This window comes from Rhyacophila brunnea, unplaced genomic scaffold (assembly GCF_057557595.1).
Source record: "Rhyacophila brunnea isolate RB1 unplaced genomic scaffold, BYU_Rbru_1.0 scaffold_21, whole genome shotgun sequence".
Taxonomy (NCBI): Eukaryota; Metazoa; Arthropoda; class Insecta; order Trichoptera; family Rhyacophilidae; genus Rhyacophila; species Rhyacophila brunnea.
The window spans coordinates 8,260,207-8,284,968 of NW_028232871.1; the positions used below are offsets into that span (position 1 = coordinate 8,260,207).

A 24,762-nucleotide genomic window follows, 5' to 3' on the forward strand; every position below is an offset into this window, starting at 1 on the left:
CATATTCTTTTTCAATTAGTGTTTGAATCAGACTATGGACGTAATAAGTTAGGCAAGTGGCTAACATCCATTTCTAGTAAAAACAAAACTCTGTTAATACAAATACACTAATACACTATGTGTGGAGACTCATTATACTGATAATGATCGTACTATTATAATCGGACATGGTCAAAAAATAATATATAAAAACCGATAGCCATCATTGTAACGCAATTTGATAAGATATTTCATGTAAGAACTACTACCTAGTTAAGATTGTCGTAATTAAGTAGGATGCCCGTAGCTTAACTGAAAAGCACACTGGCGCGAATCCAACGATTACACGTTCAAGCCCTGTCGGGTGTCCATTTTTTTCCTATTCTTTTTCTATTAGGTACCTATATGCATGATATGTTTTCAAATTATGTATGTTCACTACGTTGTTAATTAATGGTTATTTTAAAAATAGTTTAATAAACTATTTCTTTTATTCAACGAATAAGACAAGATTTGAGAATGCAACATTTTATATATTATTGAACATACATCATTTGAAAGCATATCATCCATATTATACACACTAGAAAAAAATATTTTGTAAAAAAAAATAGGTACGATACCCGACGCGACTTAAACTGTATCTGCTGGATTTGAATATATACCTAACGCAATTCGATAAGCATTTTTCATGTAACAACTACTAGTGAAAATTGTCATAATTAGTAGGATAACCGTAGTTTAATTGCATAAGCACGGGTGTCGTATTTTTTTCTAAAAAAATATTTGCTAGTAGATAATATTATAATATGCATGAGATGTTTTCAAATGATGTATGTTCACTACGTTATTAATTAATGGTTATTTTAAATAATAAATAGTGTGTGTGAATGTCAAGTGATTATGTTATAATAGTTATTTTTAATATTGTTATTGAAACTATTGTTTAATAATTTACTTTAAATTTAACACTACTCTTTTATATCTTTCCAGCACTTTGACTGCCGTAACCACATCAGAGTAATTCAGCCGATGTCAGATGGAACGAGACTTTATCTGTGCGGAACTAATGCTCACAGCCCGAAGGATTGGGTTGTCTACGTAAGTTATTTTCTCTACTATCACTCACTATTTGTTTTTATTACGAAGTATACATTTATATATAATATACATTCACAAGTCTCAATGTTCATAGATCAGTGATATACGTCACGTGGCTCGTGATCGTATGCGTTACTCCCATAGAACAGATTAATAAGATAGAAATGTAAAAGCCATCGCTATAGACAAAGGTTTTGAATCAGGCTGTTTTATAACGGTCAGACCATAAGACCTAAGTAAAACAAAGGTCGCCGACTGTCCTCAAATATTGAATTCGCGTTCTATTTACTTGATAAACTTGAATGTACATTATTATGAAATAACATAGATAATATTCTTTAACGCGTGTTTAAGTTTATCCAATATTTTTACACACTCAACCTCTTATGCCACACCCAATTGGCTAAGCCAGATTTTTAGTTAGACATGGTAAAATTATTGATTTTCTTAGCACCTAGTTATTTCACTTTTAATAAATAAATATAAATAAATCAGATTGATTTATTAAAAGTTGGAATAACTACTAAAAAATTGCGTTTTATTAAATTAATCAATACCACAATGGAGTTCCACCAGGAATTGGCAGTTAACACAATAATAGAAAACATGGTAAAATACAGACATCCATCATTATGCATATTTTAAGGTCTATTGTGCTGCATGCAACTGATATCATTGATTTTATAAAAAAAAATAGTTATGTTCAATTTGCCAATCTGTCTTTAAAAAACCAACATGCATTTTATGTGTCGCCGCGTGTTTCAACCCACTCTAGCAAGTAGACTAAGGCCCCGTCCAACGTAGGCGTTTGTACCGTATAAAATTAACCGTATAAATGTATAACCAAAAAAAGACATTTTCTACCAACATTTTCACACACGGTTATACGTTTGAGTTGCGCGCTCCGCTCAACGCTCCGCCGAACGCGCGTATGCTGGACGAGCGCTAACGTAATATATTGGCCTAGCTATATCTTGGTACGCGGGGCATATAACGATTAATATACATTGGATCATGTGTACATTGTAAAGTATGCAGGAGGCTTGGGGATATATTTAGTACTATCGCCGACAATCTGTGTTTAAAAATTAAAGTTTTTGTATAACCGTGTAAGTAAAATCACGTAAAGAATGTAAAAAGAGTGCATAATTAAAAAAACATACTGACCGCATGGGAATTGTGTTTTTTTATAAATACACCAACCCTCACTTTGAAATGTTTTATTGTAGTTGGCATTCAATAAGTCTCAAGTAACCATGAGTATTTAAGTTAAAATATTTTAATATTCAAGTTGTATATTGATTATTCCTCATATTGATTTCCCCAATAAGTAGTTTATCTTATTGCACTATGTCTATTAGGTAAGGTTAGTATATAAAAAAGATTTTTCTACTTCGTAACGTTGACAATTCAATGGCACGGGAAAACGAAAAATGAGATGGAAAGGTTTTACATGAAGAGCACGCGTTTTTTCCCTCGTGTAATCCTCTGGTATATCTGAATATCTTGGATAAATTTTTTCGAATGGCTTATTCTATGTTGGCCCGCACCCTACTTAAATTTAAGCGGTTATCCCAATATTTGTATCCGCTATTTATTTTAATGGCTTGTGCACTTTGAAAATTTACGTTTTCTTTGATATTCACTATGGAAGTTTGGCAATCATTTACTAAGAGAAAAAGCTTAAATTCTCCTTTGGGACACGCTTACAACATCAAAGAGTATTATAATATTTTTGATATGGTTAATGAAAAAATAAAGAACCTTAGTACACGTGGACTTCACCCAAAATTTACTCAAAGTAAAAAAAAATACAGTACATAGCTGCAGTTAATAATGAAAGCTAAGAAATTTTGTAAATTCAATGTTAATAATAATATAAGATGTGCAGAATTAACTGGAGAATTGAATATTTCAAGGCAAGATTTGGAAGAAAAGAAGGCAAGAGGGAATTAGCTTTTTTTACATCTTAGACTGTAAACTATGATAGTAATTAAAATCGTTTTTGTATGATTGAATTGATAGGTATATAATCTTTTATATTTTATACGCTGGCGCATTGAAATGTCGCGCAATGTTTTATAAGTTTTTGTTATAATGTATCTACCAGTGGTGAAGTGTGACTTTTGGAATGAGGTAGGTTGTGGAGATCAGAGAAAAATAACTCACTTGTCAAGTATACGTACGAGAAAGAAGAAGAAAATACAATACTGCTACTTATAAACAGGTACACACGATAACTATAACAAAGTTTCAATAACTCACTGATGTCAAAAAATTGAGCGATGAGTTTAAATTATGTGATTTCCTTAACATTAAAAAAAAACAATCTATATTTATATATTACAATATGTGATTGAATGTAATAGATATTATCTAAACAATTATTATTTTAATAATATTATACGCAAATGGTAGGCTTACGAATTAGAGCCTATCTTTCTGTATTGACTGTTCCAGACGTCCTGAGGGCACGTGACATAAACTTCATATATAAAAATATTACTTTTCACGGCCAATAAATTAGAGATTTTTTCAAGACAGATGTCGCGCTGTAGAATATACCTACTTTATCCTTATTTGATTGATAGGTATAGAATATTTCGTTGTTTATTGGTTTTGCCACATTCAACCTTAATTCTTAAAGATGTATTAAATTATATAAAAATTATATACTACTAATTCCTGTTGGAATACGAAATTGATAAATATTATATAGTATAACGTATTGCATTTAATGAAAAAATATTTGAAATATTCTTTACGTTCCATTTTCCATTTCCCGGACATTGCATTTATCCTGTATCGGATATTAAAAAATACATATAAAAAAACTTGTTATAATATTTCGTCAAAGAACTTCCACTACTAAGTCAGTTTTCTCCGCTCAGTTGCATCCAATAATATTTTTATGGGCGAAACGTGCGCGAAAACTTGGGGCGAGATTTTTCTTCTCATCACACCCTCGTTCTTCGTCCCCCTCGCTCATCATTGGGAACACCCCTATTACATCCCTCTACCCACTACCCTCCGAAGTTAAGTCTCTATAGTCAGGTAAATCGTTCTCAAACTTTTGCGGCAAATTCTTGGTTCCGTCTGAGGTGAGGTTCGCAGAAATATGTTCGGAAATAAGTTTTTCTTCGAGAAAGTCATTTCGGAGTTATTTCACTTTTCGTATTCTTCTTTTTATGCGACTTTGGGAATGGATAGAGAAATATTTTTGTCATAGTAACATTTTTTATGCTATACGTATAATAATAAAATTAGTATCAATACATTATTACGACCGTATAATTTTATTCACTGACTACACATCAAAGTCACTATCAACAAAAACATACTTTGAGGTAAAACACTTTCATTAAAATGAAACACAATATGCAGTACTTATTCTACATATAAGTAGTTTTATTTTAATTGTAAATGGGCTAGACGCTCATGCTACTCCAAGCTTACCTGCGCAAACCGGTTTGTATCGGGCAGTGGCGAAGGGTGACTTTTGGAAAGAGATAGGCTGTGGAGATCTGATAAAAAGAACACACTTGTTAGGTATACTTACGAGAAATAAGAAGATAATACGATATTACTACTAATGAATAGGTACACACTAATGACAACGACACAGTAATTGAATGAAACTTCAAAATCTCACTGACGACATAAAATAACGCGATCAGTTAAAATTAAGTACGTATTTTTTCAAACATTTATACACATCAAAAATCATTAGATAAAAGTCCTTTTTTTAAACAGTCTTTATTTATTAATATTCGATTAAACACCATAGAAATTTTTTTTTTAATTATCTAATTATTAATTATTTAGTTTTAGGCTCTGCGACCGGAGCTTACCTTAGTTCATACAATTCGACAGACTGGGCGGGGCTACGTGACGTAAAGTCCATATGAAAAAAAATAAGAATGATTTGAAACATAATCCGACCTTTATTTACGTCAAGATAGATGGCGCGCTATACTGTGTAATGCATTCCTACACATACGATATCTCTCGTTGGCAAAATAAATTATTTTATAGAATATAATATATAATCAAGTGATAATATAAATAAGCCAATATGCAATTAATATTTTTCTTAATTAAGAAGGTAGGCTTCAAATAATCGCCTAGTATGGAGGCTTCGCCACTGGTATCGGGAAGCCTGTGTGTATGAATGGGAAATCTGTATCTCGCGCAAACCGAAAAGCGCTGTAAAGTGTTCCGTATTTTTTGCACAAGTTATACAAGTCGCTGCCGTGTAGCACTGTAATATTTTTCCATCAACAATTAACGAGGCATGCTTGCTTTCTGATTATTCAGGGTCAGTATTTGATTCACTCTTATTGCTTAGTCTTGGCCTATTTACATTCATTTTTCTTCTTAACAACCCACATGCTCAGTGTATGTCAAAATGGAGCTTTTATGCTATTTTCAAAGCATGATCCTGGACAATCCTCAAATGTTGTAGATAATCTATTTACATAATTTTGAAGCCTTATTATCCTTTATATGTATTTTAAACACTTGGTGACTGCATAAAGTATTTTTATTACATAAAATAGTATTCTTTTAAACCTCTCGCTCTATGTTTTAGAATATAGTCATATTTCAGTACGTCTATGTGAAGTGGCGTTAAGATTTTTTATATTTATTAATTTTTAAAAGCATTTATAAAATCATTATTAAAATTTATGTTGACATTATTATAGTTAAATATTTACAATAAAAAATTATATTGATACTCTCTGTGATCCCAAATTTGACAAGAATTAGGCATTTTATTATTCAAAAAATGGGCAAGATTTACACATTTAAAGATAATTTTAAAGATACTGATTATAAGCTATGTCTTTGACCATTCAAATGTGATAAACATTCTACGAATAATGTTTGCTTTATAATAATTATTGACCTAAGAATAAGGTAGTATTTTTTGAAATACGGCATTTCTATTGGCAATAAACTAAAATGAATATAAAGGATTATAAGGCCTCAAAATTATGTAAATAGATTATCTACAACGTTTAAGGAATATCCAGGATCATGCTTTGAAAATAGCATAAAAGCTCCATTTTGACGAACGCTGAGCATGTCCCCCCTCCGATGTGGATATTGGTCGACTCCTGACAAGGTTTCTTAAGAGGTTGTATAAAAAAATTATTTTCATTTATTCGCTTAACATATATCTAAGAAGTGGATTTCAAATATACACATAATTTATTATAATAATTTGAAAACACTTAAGAAAATTATAAGTAATATAATCACTAGAAAAAGTCTTTTTGAAAAAAATACGAAATATTTAAAATACAACGCAATTTAGAAAGCGCTTAATAGAGTACCAATTGCAAAAAATATTGGTTAATTAGATTGGGCGTGCATAGCTTAGTTGGTAGAGCACATGGGCGCGAGTGAATCTGGCTGGGCGTCGTATTATTTCAATTTTTTTTCTAGTGGTTATATGTGTTTTCAAATTATGTATATTCAATAAAAGAATGTAACATTCTAAAATCTTGTCAATGATTCGTTAGATATATTTTTTATATATATAATATATCAAGTATATCAATGGAGTGTCGTGTGTTTTGAGATCAGGCATGCTCTTCAAAACCATTTTGTAATATTATATGGCTATGAAATTACAATGTGTATTTTGAGAAATATTTAACATTTTATTACGGTGGATATTCCAATTTTCAAATACATTATTCACACTAAATACTTGTTAACAGATTTTCAAAACAAATTACAAACGACAACACTATACTGAAATAATGGAGAACTGTTTGTATAGTATGAAAAGGATACTGCCAATTAGCAAGACAGCACATTTTCTCTCACAGGGAGCAGTACCAGACAACTACTATGTCATTCAATTTATTAACCTATTTTATGGATAGGTACTGTCATATTATGTATATATTGGAATCCAAAGCATCAATTATTGACTGCACGCCACATATATTTATATATACATCCAATTTAAAATTAGGTACTTAGTTGTATTTTAAATATATATTTATTAGTTGCAGAATCTCTGTTAATAAAAAAACTGCGTGCGTTAAGACTTTTCAATATGTTCTAATGCTCTTTGAGAGTGAATTTTTACGGATTCATGGAGGGAGCTAATTTGCCCTGATAAAATCTGGACGAGTGCTTAATTAAAATCTATCGATTTAGGAGAGCTTTCAAAAGCTTTAATGTCTCATTTTATATTATATTGTAAGGTAATTACTTATAGCATTTATATTTTATTTGTTAAATACAAATAAGAATTTAAAGAAAATTACCAAAATCTGCAATAAAATTCTTGATAGGGAAACAATTATTGTTACAATTAATCTCTTCAACTCTGATCACTACAATCTTGCAGCATCCCTAATGTATATTAAATGATCCTAAATGTAAATAAATACTGAATTGACAATGAAGATAATATTATAAATCACATTGTTTGGCTATGTCCGCTTGAAGACGAAGACTCCTTGAAATTATCGATTTCCACTTAGACTTGAGATGTTTATAGCTCAGCCAAACATCAAAATGTATTTTTTTGTTTTTATTTTTAAGATTATTGATCTTATACAAAAGTAATTGCTGTGTATAAACAGTGACGTTCCGTGGGGGTTGGCAGATCATACGTTGTATAAGGGAGGCACAATATAAAAAACGGCGAATGACTGAATAAATAGAAATATTACAACTTTTCATACCAGTGGCAGTTTTTAATGAAGGGTCGTTTGATTAGAAGTCTTTGAAGAAAAATTAATTGAAGCCTGACAACATTACTATTATTATATTGTATTGCCCATTGGAATTCATGTTTTAATGGCAGTTTATCATACAGTCAACATTTTTACAAGGTTGCCTCCAAACCTGTCATCGCCAAAGATCTCCAAGTACCCAAAACTACCATTGTTTGAGAAAAGATTTCGTGAAAATGCTCTAATTCTCGGTATGTGGTGTGTACATGAATTCAAAGATTTTTAATGTATTTGTTAGTTTCAGATAGCCAAAAATAAATAATAAAAGAATAAATTCTAATGGATTTAAGCTTTATACTATGCCATTTGAGTCGTTTTTGCGACCCATGTTTTGCCTTTCGGAATCTTTAGGAACTATGTGCACTCACCAAACAATAAATATACACTTACAACGAATACAATTAATTGTCCTAATTATATAACAAATTAATACAATAAAGTAAGTAAAAAATTTTCATCTAGGTGCCGTTAAGTAAAGGATCAAAATAAAATATAACCAACACATTATGAATTATTGAAGTATTTATAAAAAAAACCCTATCACAAATAATACAATCAATAGTTATATAGGTACTACGTCAAGACCCTAATAATAGGAAATGTAGGTACAAATGTACAAAACTTAAATCCATTAGAATTTAAAGTAAAATTCCATCAAGTACATTCTGTCGATAGTATTTATTAATAATGTGATAAAAGAATATACCTAACGAATTTTGAGATAATTTGAAACGGATGACGAAAGCATTATTCTAAGTCCGTTTAAGGGTGGTACTTTGTCTAGGGACAGCACTGTGTGTAAATGTACTATTAAAAGTTAACTTCAAATAATAATATATAGTAACAAGATAATAATAATACCTATGTTTTCTAACCGGCTCTGTTTTAAATAACCGTTCGTTGAAATCAGTCATTTCCAAATCATCGGCTGCGTAGATTTTTGTAGGCTGGTAAAATCAGTCAGCTGAATTTTTCCAAATGGCTGACTTCGTATGCAACCATTTGGGTGTTTCAAACGATCATCTATCGTTTAACTGCACTTTGTTGATGTATACCTGTTATTATCAATAACTAGTATTTTTGTTACACAGCGGTTTATGATATTTTTAGAATGTCTACAATTGTAACAATAACGAAGGCCTGACTTAGTATAGCAATTAAGGGCCCACATGACCACATGGACATTCCTTAAACGTTGTAGATAATCTATGTATATAATTTTGAAGCCTTATTATCCTTTATATTTATTAACATTCGATGACTGCATAAAATATTTTTATTACATAAAATAGTATTCTTTTAAACCTCTCGATCTAATGTTTTAGAATATAGTCATATTTCAATACATCCATGTGCAAGATTTTTTAGGTTAATTAATTTTTAAACACATTTATAAATCCATTAGTAAAATTCATGTTAACATTGTATAGTGAAATCTTTTATGAAATAATCGTGCTCTTTTTAATGGGCTAAATAAATTTAATGTGCACTATTTATGTCTGATCTTAACAGCCTACCTCCACCTTTCGCCACTGCTCTATAATAGTATTTTCATAGTCTAAATAATATAATGACAACAAACCCCGTTTACTTTTGATCATTAACAATATAATTTATTTTATTAATATATTTAAAAATAATAAATAAAATGTATCGAGTTTTTCTTCCTTTCCTATCAGTACGAATGTTCCATTATCACCGATGTATTTTTAGCATTTGTTTTTTCACTGAGCGAAACAATAAATTGCATATTTAGACATTTCATATTTTTTATTTAACTAAAAGCCATTTTTCTCGCCGACGTTTTTATTGAAACGCACCATATGCAAGAGGATATTTTATTTTATTGCATACAATAGTGCAGGGGTAAAAATGCATCACGTTGCTAGGGTGCAACGTTTTTTTTGTTATACTTTTACATTTTAATGGCAATATTTCAATACGCGGGACAGAAACGCTTTGTTTCGAAACCCGATAATATGTTCATAAATGGAAATATTAAAAAAAAAAAAAAAAAAAAAAAACATCCACACACAATAATTTTCTACTATGTTGACAATATAATTATATTATGCGATATTCAGTGCCAAATAATGGGAGTAAGCTGTGGAGATTCGACATAAATAGTGCACACTAAAATTTGTTAGTAATACTTTAGGATGTGTTTTCATTTGACTAAGAATACATACTAATTGAAGATGGTGTTGGTTAGTTTTTAAAATTAAATTAAGACCTACGATCGAAGCCATAATAAATAATAGTCTGAAAAAAATCGTCTATCTATAAAATATCTAAAATTGTGGAATTAAATCACACATAACTTTGGATATTTTATCGATTGAATAATAGTTTTTATCTATTGCAGTTTGGTTTAGACAGGGCTCAATGAATTTAAAAAAAAATGAACAAGCAATAGGTATATTGTCTAATATGCATTCTTAATCCACACTAACCAACACCATTTGTATTTGATATGGTGATTTAAAAAAAGTTATGCACACTTTGTCAGTCATACTTATTTGTTTTCATTGAGTTAAGAATACAAATTGCAGATGGTGTTGGTTAGTTTTAAAAAATCAATTTAATGAAACATACGAGTACATTATAGTATCAATTTTTATCAATTAATTATTTTAAATGGTACCTACCAAAATTTAAATTTTGATTATAATTAATAATCAGTATAGGTAGTTTATATTATTGATAAGGAGGCGGGGGCTATAATATATTATGATAAATATATAGCTGCAAGATTACAATTTAGTAAAAGGGTGGAAGGTTTACTGCCGGGAGTCCCACTAATGATTTAAAATGTTGCTAATGATTTAATGTGTAAAATATTGTAATTATGTAGCAGTGAATCATTAGCCAGTATCGATTCACTGATTATTGAAGGCCTTCCTAACTCCTTCCAGTCTATGAATTCTATAGATCACTGTCACTATCATATTTCCGTCGAAGTGGATTGGATTGTCAATTCGGTGGATTTGGATGGCTTATTAATTAATTTATTTATAAAAAAGTTTTACTTCAAACAAGGATTGGCCAATGCGCCATAATACATAATAAATACAAATATATAAAAATATCTTAATTACAAATAACAACTAATAAAACAAGAAAGTAGAAAAGACAGCATGTGTAAATATTAAAGAAACATGATAATATAGATATACAATTATAAATTTAACCCATTTTATACATCCACAAACATTATATAGTTAATATAAAACAAATCAACCTTTATGGTGCCATCAAATAAGCTAATTGCGCGTTACACAGCATCATAAAACATAACATCTGTCCTGCGACGAGGTATCTTGAAGACCGTGGAGCTACGAGTGATATTGGTGGGAACATGAAAATTAATATTTGCCAGTATATACGGATTGTAAATGAACCCACGAAGAAGTAAAAAGAAATACTTTAAAAGAACAACCACTCTTCGGGTAGATAAGGATTGCATTGATAGCATACCCAGAAGAAAACGAGTCGGGAAATTCATTTTATTATCATTATCATAAGGAAAGAACCCGTATTTTCTTAAGTAGAGAAATCTAAGAAATCTATTGTGGACTCGATCCAACTTAATTGTGTGGATGGACCTATTAGGACTCCAAATAATGCTGGCATATTCAAGAATACTCAACACAAATGATGCGTATAATGTACGTAGCACTCGGACGTTTTCGAATGATTTTGAAACCCTCATAACAAAACCAAGCATTTTGCTAGCTCTAGTACTGATGTTAAGAATATGCTGATTGAAAGTAAACTTTGCATCATACAATACACCCAAATCTATATCTTGTTATATTTAGAGTATTGTTTGAATATTTGGCATAGTGAACGTATCAAAGCTCGATCGGTATAATTTGAAAAATATCATGTTATGCATATATATATTATAATATAGAAAATCGATATTTCTCAGCTTCGTACATTCAATTAATATAGCTCTAAGTGAATACTTCTGACTAGGTATATTAATTGAGTATCAAACGTTTCATATTATAAAACCGACAATAATAATAATGACTGTAATTATAAAAAAAGTCATCTCAAAGACCACTAACTTCCTATTTATACATCCCAAGATTTAATAACATTGATATTTTAAAGGGTAATTACTTAAGTAATATTATATTTCTATAAAACGAAACCGGTCCAGACCGTTATTAAAATATTCAGAATTAGTATCAACTTACTGTTTGATTACAATATATATATATATAATTATTATTTAAAATATACCAACATAGCTTTAAAAATAACGAAGTAAGTAGGTGATAAAATTAAGTTGATTACTTAACCTTTTTTTACGAAACGTCTATATCGATAGATAACGGTCCTTATTTAGAAATCAGGATAATTCTTTTAAGTGAATTTCAGTAACGTAACATTATTAATGTTTATGAAATGGCATTAAAATTCCAGCGATAAACATTTTAAAACATAAACTAAGTGCACCTAGACCTAGAATGTCAATAAGTAGCTACATGCATACTTTATTCTAAAAACTTGAAAGCCTTTCTTCGAGAGCTTTTCATATCGCGTGCTTTACCTCTTCGCAATCTCACGTATTGAACGATTGGCAGTGGATGAACGCTGTACACAAAACAAAATTTATGTTGAGATATATATAAATTTAAACCGCCAATTTTAAATATATTATAATAACTATTTGACGTATTACTGTGCACGTGGTAGAAAAGTTTCGGATTAAAAGATTTTTTTATTAAATATTCTTCTTTCAACAAAACATAACTTATTTACAATTTATTGGATCTCACTGCAAGAAAAGTTCAGAATGTCATAGTCAAACGAGACAATTCGGCACGTACGTTAAGTAGATATTATGTACACCAGTGGCGAAGGGTGACTTTTGGAAAGAGGTAAGCTGTGGAGATCAGAGAAAAAGAGCACACTTGTCAGGTAAATTACGGGAAATAAGAAGATAATACTTACGATATTACTACTGATGAATAGGTGCACACTAATGACAACGACACACTGGTCATAGGTTTCACCGCTGAATTTGTCAAATTATTTAAATCACTTATGGCAGTAGAATTCCACGCATACTTTCTTTACCAAACAATACGCATCGCCAACAAAAAAGTTTGTTTAATGTATAACTGCCAGTTAAAAACAAATATTTATCATTTATAAATTGTTGTGAAAATGTCTAATATAAGTTTTTTTGCTGTATTCAAATCTAAATGAACCCTTGGAAGGTCAAGCTTTGATAATTTTTAAATGCAATCGTTCGCACATTTTCTACCGGGACACTACACAATTTAATAAATACTTATATATTTAAAGCACTGGCGAATGATTTCGGTACAATATGAGATAATTTATCCACATTCACAGTAACACAATGAATTTTGTATTATAAAATAAGCCACAAAATGACATAAACTGTGAATAGCATGTTATGTTTGTCTATGACTGAAGTAACCTAAATAATAATCGCGAATTAATACAATATTTATTTTTAATAACAATTTATAAATTATATGTGATCGAACACAATAGTTATTATTTTTTTTAATCATCCTTATTATTTATTATTTGCTTTTAAAGATAAGCAAAGACAATAAACAATTCAACATTTCGAATAAGCTTGTCTGTTAACGCTTCTGAGTCTCGAACAAAAACCCAGACATGCATGAAGTTGGCAACTGAATTTCGGTAGAAAATTCGGCTTGGATTATCGTTGAAATAATTCTAAAAATAGCACTCACGTTGGACGTTCCGTCATTTATTTTTGATTCGAAACATGACTAAATTAAAAGCTCTACTTATAAATAACGACGATAGATGGCAATCAATATTTTTATTATAACCTACAATGTCCTACAATATAGATATTTATTTATATAAATTAAATACTTGAAAATAGAAGGTAAGCTTTAAATAATCGCTTAGTATGGAGCCTTCGCCACTGATGTACACTGACATAAGTGTGTAGCGTATGATGTTGTGTGTTATCACTTTGGGAGTCGTCGATGTGTCGTAGGTTATGGTGTTGAGGATGATGATGAAGAAGTCGAAGATGTATGCAGGAGCGAGATTTATTAGGCGTAACAGTTGGTACAATAGTATGTTACAGCAGTTATATTACAATACTAAACTTATGATAGGTACGGATCCGAGGTCCGCATCTCGGTACAATTAGATGTTGAGCGAAGCGATATAGAGACTGTGATGGTAACAGACTGGCAACGTATATTCGAGTGACATTTTGATAAATCAGTATTCGTAATTTATACAGTCAAAAGTAATACCTAAACATTTTATTCCAGTACATAATTATATTGAACGAGTCAGCGGTTTAAATACGAGTAGCTGTGAATTTTATTTATTATTACAGTCATAATATAATATGATACTATGGGAATGGATATTAGACTAATTTTCCATTGCGATACCGTATTTATTATTGCCAATCAATTTGCTGACATAGGTAAACAGTTGTTTACCGGTATATGAGTCCCTGGAAATTTATTATTGCGGTCGAATAATTTGATACATTAAAAATAGTTATTTGATCAATAATATACTGACAGCTACAAGTGCATATTTGTCGAGAAAGTTTTTTCATTCTATATATAATGTAATTATTATTAATTTTTCATGTAATCTATAGCCTTCGTTTTCTTTTCGTGTCATCTTCTATCAAAGGTTGGCGCCCAAATTGTAGTAAACCTCCCTACCCTTGGCCAGGATTTCTTAAACTATGGATGTCGAGTCACTTACAGAGGTTTTGTGGTTAGTTTAATAGATCAGCCCTTTTCACGAAAAGCAAGAATGAAAAGAAACCTTTCTAATACAACATAAATTATATCATCATCAGTCTGGGTCGATCCACTGCCAGATAAAGGCTACATTTAGCTCCATCTACTCTTTTCAACGAAAGGTATTTGGACGAAGCACGTTTTTGTGGTTTTCTGTCTGGGGTTTCCTTCCCATAGCCAAAAGTCTAGCGTTTGAGATCCTCGAGTTTCGCCTTTCACCCTTCTCTATAAGCTACAAGTGAACTACGCTTTACCAGGACACACACCATTTGTGGAGGCTAAAAATACGATTATTTGCTATCCATTATAATGACGTTTCAACATTTTATAATAATATATCTATTATTGGCATAACTATACTTCATTAAAGCCGTAACCAACCTTTCGTCTATAATATATGTAGTATTATTTTTTAGCATTCAACAGGCCATGAATCCCAACTGCAAAGTGTAGTGAAACAGTAGTGTAGTAATAAATGTGAAACAATCACAAACACCCAGGTTTTAAGAAAATCATAAAAAATAAATATATTTTGACAGGGAATCAAACCCGGAGCCCCTGGATGAAAGACCAAGGTCTTACACACTAGACTACGAGATATTGACAGATAAAAGAATTGATTAGAAATAATAAAATTAGCCGGCATAAAAGCCAAGACAAGCAATATTAGCAGTCTGCTATAATTACATTAAATTCATATATTTTTTATCGGATTCGCCAATAAAAACAATCAATCCGTTTTTCAAAGTGTTCTCTTCGAGTTCATCGTCCAATACCTTCAGAATTAGATAGTGAAATTGCCGCCCCGTGAATTTTCCCCGCCATTACCTGAGCCGGAGTTGTTTGCGTTTAATCTTCAGCTCCCACGCCTCCGTTGCGCCCCGATTTGCTCTCAAAACGCCCTCGAATGGGGGCGGTAAACCCGTTTACGATCGAATCTAGCTGAAACCAAGGTGCTATCATATCTGAAATGATACGTATCTGGAGGTATGTCATTTTTTTGCAACGAGGTGAAGCAAGGCTAAAGATAACAAGAAAACCAATCTCCGCAAATGAAAGAGAAACAAAATACATATAAAACAATAACGACTTTGTTGTAATTTAAATTAAACATTTCCTCGTTTCAATAAAAATCTGTTTTAAAAAATTTTTTTTTACTAAGATTCGATAAAATACATATCGCTACATCAATGCAACAGTAAGACATTTGGAATAAATCATGTTTTGAGTTTGTAAAGCTATTTCAAGCTAGGATATTTTGTATCTTTAAAATTCGACCTATATGGATATCTAACTTACTGTGGAACTCATGAAAATATTAACTTACAATTAATGCAACCGTAGACACTTTGTCTTAATCCAGCGGCTACATGTTCATGTCCCGTCGGGTGTCGTATTTTTTGATAGATTTTTTAGTGGATATATGCATGAGATGTTTCCAAATTATGTATGTTCATTAAATGGAATTATCTGTTTAGCTTAAATTCAACACTAAAATAAATTGCTTTATTTCTCAATGACACTATTTCTGTAGGATTTAAAAATTGTGTCTATAAAGTGTATTTTTTTCTAAAACAAAACAAAAAAAATATATGTATAATATATAATATACTTATAATATATTATAGTGTATATTTGAGTATTTATTACGGATGCTTATTTGTGGATTTATTATATAAATAAAAAATAGTAGCATGTAAGAATAGTATAACTCATTTCATTTGAAAATGTCCCTCTGAGGCGGACGAAACCGGTCCTAATCTAATCCTAATTGCATTTTATTAAATTAAAACAACAATAAAATGCAGTTCTATCATGAATTGACAGTTAACAAAAAATAAAAGTATATATAACATTAGTTAAGTCCATTAAATTCCAAGAATATTAATTGTCTAGTATATTTTTTTTAAAACTGATAGGTATTATAGATATATATCTCGTTATATAACTTCATTATCCTAGTATTGACGATTTTAGACCTCTTGAATGTAGTGTTGATTGATTATTATTTAATTATCTATTATTAGGGTTTGACGATGTGTACGCCTATTGATTATATTATTAGTGATAAGGGTTTTTACAAACACTTTAACTATTCATAGTTTGTTGACTTAATAGGTGGATGAGAAAGTTTTTACCTAATTTATTATATAAGTTAGAAAAAACAGTATTCGTTTTCAGTATGTATTTACCTTTTGGTGAATGCACATAGTGCATTAAGATGCCGAAAAGCGAAACCCGAGTCGCAAAAAACGATTCAAATGTAATAGTACAAAACTTAAATCCATTAGAATTTAAAACATTTTTGTTTTATTTCACGTAATTCCACTCAATTCTGAATGTGTCTTAAGCCTGTTCCATCATTTTAAAACAAACAGAGAACTCAATAAAAAAATGTTTTATCATTTTTATTACCCGAAATTAGCCGCATTTATTTTTTATACTCCAAGAAATTCACCCCTAAATTATTTACGCAGCGATATCCGGCGTATTACCTAGTGTAGTGTATATCCATAAATATATACTGTATGCGGCCCGAGAGCATACCGCGTGCAGTTTACGAAGACGCGGTTAAGCAACCTGGCAGGTACTTTGGCACTAATGCTCACAGAAGTGTGTGCAGTAAGTCGTTCAAATAGAACACTTAATAATAAAATACAGCAATGTTTAGTGGAGCGAATTTGCTCAGCGAAAATTATCGACTGGGTGCACTGAGCTCTAATATTTCACGGCTTTCCGCTTGACGCTCTCTGATTTTTATTAATCCCATAAAGACGAAGTGTTTATGGCAAAAAATAAAAGGTTTTGTTGTCCTTCAGCTGATCACAAAATTGTATATCAATATTTATCTATCTGTTTATTTGTTTAAGAAAACAAAATATTGTGATCATATGTAGTGTTCGATGTGTGGGTTATCACTTTGGGAGTCGTCAATGTGTCATAGGTTATGGTGTTGAGGATGGTGATGAAGAAGTCGAAGATGTATGCAGGAGCGAGTTTTATTTGCAGCGTAACGTTCGGTATGATAGTATAAATACAAGGACAGTTCATATTATGTACTGAGATAGTTACGAGCCAAGTACTTAGATTCGAGTGACATTTTGATAAATCAGTATTCGTAATTTATACAGTCGAAAGTAATACCTAAACAGTATATTCCAGTACATAATTATATTGAACGAGTCAGCGGTTTAAATACGAGTAGCTGTGAATTTTATTTATTATTACCGTCATAATATAGTATTATGATACTATGAGAATGGATATTAGACTAATTTTCCATTGCGATACCGTATTTAACATCGCCAATCAATTTGCTGACACAGGTAAACAGTTGTTTACCGGTATATGAGTCCCTGGGAATTTATTATTGCGGTCGAATAATTTGAAACATTAAAAAGAGATATTTGATCAATAATATACTGACAGCTACAAATATATTATAATTTAGGACGTAATATTATATTGTTGTATTATATACCTACGCACATTTCCGACCATGTCCGATCCTAATAGGATCATAATGATATAGACCTCCACAGAGTGGAGTTGGTAGTAACAGATTTTGTTTTTACGAGAAACGGAAGTCAGCCAATTGCTCGAAAATTAATATGTGGAATTGCTAGACGCAGGATTCGAACCTGGGACCCACGACGCTTTTGGCCGACGGTTAAACCGCGTAGCAATCGTGGGGTCATCACCTACGCGTATGCCACATACTTATACGTTATTAAAAGTTTTTTTAGAACCTATGTAGCACTGAAGTCAATTAGTCTAGTAATTAAATAGGTAATTCTTTTATTGAATACTTTGTGTATTAATTAAGGTGATATCTCTACCTACCAGAGGTACCTAGCGGAAAAATAATAGGAAGCTTGCAATTTGAGCCATTTTTTTGATGATTTACAATTTAAAATGTATCAATTAATAAATATGTATCTTAAAACATTAAAAAGAAAAATATTTTTAATTTAAAGTCAAAGATAAACTTACATTTGTAAAAAATGTTATAAAATGTGAATTGGTCAAAGAATCCCATCTTAGTATTACATATTATATTTTATGCTCATATTTATTATTAAAATTTAGTTTATTAAGTTTTCTATATTTTGTCGTAGAGATTTTTGACTAATTCATTTTTGATGACACTCTCCATCATTGAATTTATTGAGATAGTGATCATTCAAAATATTCTGCGCAATAACGAAACCACCGACTATATTTTTGTCGCCGTGACAGCATGTGACAGTCCGCGATGCGACAAAACGCGGGTCGCGAGAAACGACTTAAATATTATAATAGTAAAAAACTTAAATCAATTCGAATATTAATTCAAATTCTACCAAGTACCGTAAGTCTTATTATTATTAGTATATATATATTTTTAAAATAATAATGTTAAAGCAGCATGCACTATGTTTTCCTTCTACTACCTGCTACGTCTATACCTATACCCTTTTCTTTTAGTCGTATACTTACAGTATAACTACTAGAAAGAATCCTTCAAAACTGTATCGAAAACATCCAAGGAAGAACATGTTGATACCATAGTTGTGATTGACAGCACTACAGTATTTAGAACTTTTAAGTTTGTCTTAATTTTTTTCTACTTCAGAATATTGAACAGTGTTATCACGAGGTTTTAATTGTAATGCAGAAGAAGGCTTGTTTCAAAGACAAGTTTTCATTATTAAAATATTCTGACTATTAACTTTTAATTAATTACTCAGGAATCGCATATAAAAAATAACAATACTAATTAGTTTCTTCCTCTGCTTAACGACTACTGATTTCACTCTCTCACCCTTATAATATCATATCCAGTATTATAATTAGCAAATATTATATTTTTAATATCACGGTTAACAGCATTAAAGCGCACGATGCTCGTTTCAATTAACTTTAATGTGTATCTTCAAAAAAACGTAAATAAATACAGATGCATCTAATAACATCCCTTATAATAAGCACCCGTGACATTTTTAATAATATCAAAATCTTAAATGTTTCAGACCTGATTTCTTTCATTTCGTCTCAAAAGTATTTAATATCACCGGAGCTTACTTTTAATTTTATCTCAGTCGCTGAAAAGCTTTCACAATTTCCTCTCAAAGCTCCTTCTTAATTTGGAATGATTAAATTTTCATTTTTTTGGATAAGTACAATTTAAAAAGTGACGTCAACTAAGTATAAATTAAAACTTAACTATGGTTTTTTTATGAAGGTATTATCATAAAAAAATAATTAATTTCTTCGATCGTTTACTTAGTTATAATAATATCATCAGCCTGAATCGATTCACTACAATAGGAAGGCCTCTCCAAGTTTATTCCATTTCTCTCCCTTTTTAAAGTACTTACCATGTACTCTAGCGCTCTTTAGCCTGGTCGCACATAGAAACCCGTCTCGACTGCAACATGTCGAATTTGTCAATATGATTTGTTTTTCATTCGCAAAAGCGCCAGAGCGGAATTTGTGAGAGACAAAAAATCTGCTTGCCGCAGGTAGAATAGAAAAATGTTGCTGTATAGATATATAGATAGATGTATAGATGCTGTTTTTCATTCGTTTCGGTTAGCTGTACTGTACGTAACTGTCCCGACATTCAGGCAACAGTCAGGAGTTGAAAGTGATGAATCTAAGGAGAGGTCGGAATTTATTGTTACGTCCTCCATATTATGACTCAGGAAACGTTTCAATTCACTTGAAGTTGACCTTGGTTGATAACAATACTCTAACTCGCAAACACACATTGAATTGAAAAATCATTATGTGTATAAATCCACGCGTTTACTGCTGGACTATCTAGATTAGTGAATTTATCCAGCAGTTATCTCTTTTCTCACTAAACTCTCCATCATATTATTACAATTCGAATATTTTAGCAAACTTTGTTACATCGTATATCTTAATTTGTTCCCTTACTCAATTATTCAATATTTTTACCCTTACACGTTTTTCCTTCATGCCCTACTATAAGGTTCTTGATTTTTCTTTTATTTTATTTCCATATTTATCAAGAATACGTGATTACGAGTTCATAATCTACACACTTTAAACATATATTTCAGATATCATTTACCATTAAATTGTGTCCGTCAAGAATAATATTTTCTTTTATTTATTATAGTTACTTAATATAATTTATTTTAGGCCTCCCTTTTATTAATATCAAAGTGTTAAGTAATTTACGTTTTTTACAATTTAAAAAACGGTGGGTTCAGTTTAAGTGAACCATGCTGAAATTAGTTAAAATACTTAAAGATACGATGCTGGATATAAATACCAATAAGCTTTTACCGAGAATTAACTGTTCGCTTTTTGAATATTCGCTTGACTGATTTAGCTTCATGCTTTAAAGTCAAATACATATATTATGATCAGAAAAATATAATGCATAAATTAAAACTATAACCGAACCCATTACACATCGTACAAGAAGTGAAGATTTTAACGCCTAGCCCCTACTCTAACTGTCCAATTTTAAATAAATAAATAAAATCTATTCAATTTTTACGAATACTATTTACTTTCTAATTGCAGACTTAAGTTAATTGTGTCGCTGGGCAGGAGACCAGCATAAGTGCTAAACTATAGTTTTGTAAAAATGTTTTAATTATCAAAAACTATGCGTATTTTTAGTAGCAAAGTAAAGAATGAAACGAGCATTTTTTAAACACCGTCACAACGCTACTAATTTTACTTAGACCCATCTTCTACACAGCTTATCAATTCTATTTATAATAGCCATATTATATTTTTTTTAAGTAATTGAATAATTGCAAAATGGTAATAATATTAATAAACAGTTCTATAGTATCTAAATAAAGAAAATTTTGATGATAATATTACATTTTATAGTCTCTAAACATATTACACTTATTTTTTATGTGAAAAACATGTAAATTTATTATATTCTGTTTACGATAACTTCATATTAAATTTAATACTGGGTCAGTATGCAATTTTGCATTGATCAACATTTTCATTCGGGGAATACAAATGAGAAAATGTTTCTACCTATATTATTCATAATAATCGGTATATATATATTTCCATTTCGTTTTAGTGATCCGCCATTAACCCAACGATATATGCACAGGTATATATTATGTTATATTGTATTATATATACGAAATATATGTAGTGTTTCTGCTACATTTGGGGAATAAATCGGCAGTAGACTTAACGCCTGCAAGTCACTAGCAATAAAGATAAGCGAAACATTTAAGGGTTGGTTTCTCCCACCCTCATACTTCTCTGAACAGGTGGGGTTGCGAGACAGGCAGGTGATTTTATTTCTTGCACTGTAAGTGTATTCGTGACTTGAACTCAGAAGAACAGCGATGTAACTGTATTTTATATTATTATATATTTTAGTTTATTTTACAAAAAATAATAGTAATTGATCTCGAAATCTTGGGACTAAAAAAGGTAAGATCTTAGGATTTCGAAATAACTTATAATGAATAAATATTATTAACTTTTATCAAAATTGAGTTAAATTTGAGAGTCTGTTATTTTAATTTTAATAACTAGATATTGTTTACAGAAAATATTAATTTTTATTTATTTATTTATAAACGGCGCATGTGCATATGAAACAAAATATATTGAATACAATGGTAAAACAGAGCACACAGAATAATAATAAATATTACAGTCATGCACATCTTATACAACAACACTAACAACAAAATTCAAAACACTGAGTAACGGCAGCATATCAAAAGGTAGACACGAGAAGAGGAAAAAACATTTATTGCAATACTTGATTGCCTGAAGAGAAGTATTGAACATGTAAATAAACTACCTATTATAAAGAGAATGAATCCTTGGTATTGAATAATAAACAGAAAAGTTAGGTTAGGTTAGGCTAGGTTTAATATTAAGTTCGTCATCACATTTGCTGTTCACAGCGATCTTCTTAGTAGATGAAATTGTTCGTGAACGATTATGTGATAATTGAGTCCCTATTGTAAATAATAGTGTTTCATTAATATAACTAAAAATTAATTTGTTCCTTAATCATAACAGATTTAGTGTACAAATTTGACTGGTTTTATGTCAACAGCTTTAAAAAAACATAAACCTATATAATAATATAGAGGGCGGTTTAGTTGTATGATTTTCGTGTAATATCGATCTATCTTTGTGGAATTTTAACTTAAAAAGGTACTCGATACACTATAAAAAATGCAGTAGGTATAAAATATACTAAAATTGGTCATTATTTTTTCTATAGTGTACAAGTCGGTTATAATATATCAGTTATTTGTTCTCCCAATATGCAGAACTAACCTGCCATTAATAATGCCAATTGTTCAACTAAATAGCTTTGAATGTTGATAATATATTCCACTTATGTGAGTGAGTACAGATGATCGTTATTTTATAATTCTTCAAATGTGTCGCTGAGTTTCAAAACCCGCTATAACACTTTTTCATTATGTTTAGAAAATCAATAAAAACGTTTGGAACTAAAAAGGTTTTTGAATGTTTCAGTAGTGTTATAGCGGAAATTGATAGACGCATTGTTTTTGTTTCATAAATGACAATTAATCGTAGCGGATTTTGAAAGAGGCGATAAAATTTTCATGTAAAGATTTTAATAACGAATCCGTCGATATATATATCTTAATTATTTCAAAAAAGTGTTATAGCGGGTTTTGAAATTTAGCGACACAAATAGGGTCTTATTAGCTCATTCGGTGCACTTCCGTGTATTACATTATATTTTTTGGATTTACTCTGTATACTGCATAAATTTCTTTTTTTTTATACTCTTTTGTACGTCTTGAATTTGTAATTTGTAAAGTTCATCATTACGTTAATAAATAAATTTGAATATATTTTTTTAGTTTCGTTTAATTAGAATTAGATGGAAGTTTATAAAATCATGATAACACGTTTAAAAATAATATATATACGATAGGCAGTATTATAAAACTGTGGTACATAATTTTGCACTTAATTTTGACAACATTTGAATTAATGCTATTAATTTTTTGTTGCATTAAATGTTACCATTCCAAACATATTTCACAGATGACGTAATAATATTTTACTGTACCAACACTATTCTTTCTAATAATTCTAAATTTGGTATGACGTGATAAAAAAAGTGATTACAAATACAATATTTTAGAGTTTTGATACTTTTCTTGTGGCGGGCTATATAGAATGTATTTTGAAGCAGGTGTTTGCATCAATGATCCGACCCAACTAGAAGACAATCCCTATTATATATATTACAAAATATTCAATATTTTTATTTACTAGTTATTAAGTAGTTCTGAAAACATTCATATTTACAAAAAAAAATCATCTTTTTTAATATACTTTAATCATCAGTTTTCTTTATATATCTTTTTTTGGTTGAGTCGCATTAGTGAGCATTACTCTGTGCTGTGTGCTATTAGGGTTTGGTCAACATATCATTTTCCTGTTCAAATATTCATTTCTTCGTTTCATTATTATTTGTGTGTCTTCTTCTCCATTTTAAATGTGTTTGTACAAGACTGTTTACATAAAACTGAGTGATAAATTCATATATAAATGCATTTTCACATTTAGAGAAGTACTTTTAATAGATTTACTTAAACCAAGGTTTTTAGAAGTATTTATGATTCTACTTCTTATTCCGTGTCCGGAAAATTGTACGTATGCAATTGACCGTATGACACTTCTTCGTAAACCGTTGTATAGCATTTAATCAAAAGACGAGATGTTTTTTTTTTATTTCTCTCTCTATGCCTTTAGCCGGCTCGCACATCACAACTCGCTTTGTGTGCTTGACGGCCATAAATCAAATTTTATGAGACCGCCGACGAATGTTGCTTGCTACAAACTCGCACATCTGCCTAGCGGCAAACGTCAAACGCGAAAAAGGAGAGTCTCTCGTCTGCCATTTTTATTGTGTTGATTGTATGAACAAACGTCGAACGCGGTGACCAGCGATGAGCGAGCAATGACAGTGTAGACAGAGATAGAGACAGAAATGGCCGATGGCCGCGGAATGTGCGCTTGCGCGGAGTCGACTTTTTTTAGATACAACATGCAGGCTGTAGCAGAATGCGACATGTTGCATGCAGGATCGTCGCAGCGTCGAGTCGAGC

General features: G+C 30.6%; 1 protein-coding gene across 1 annotated transcript in view; it reads left to right on the plus strand.

Moving 5' to 3' along the window:
- Sema2a (Semaphorin 2a) overlaps positions 1–24,762 on the plus strand; it is a 515,286-nt gene that overhangs the window by 347,668 nt on the left and 142,856 nt on the right. The window contains exon 6 of the mRNA XM_085949066.1: positions 973–1,080. Within this exon, the coding sequence (XP_085805192.1) occupies positions 973–1,080 (108 nt within the window). The remainder of the gene's footprint in view (positions 1–972; positions 1,081–24,762) is intronic.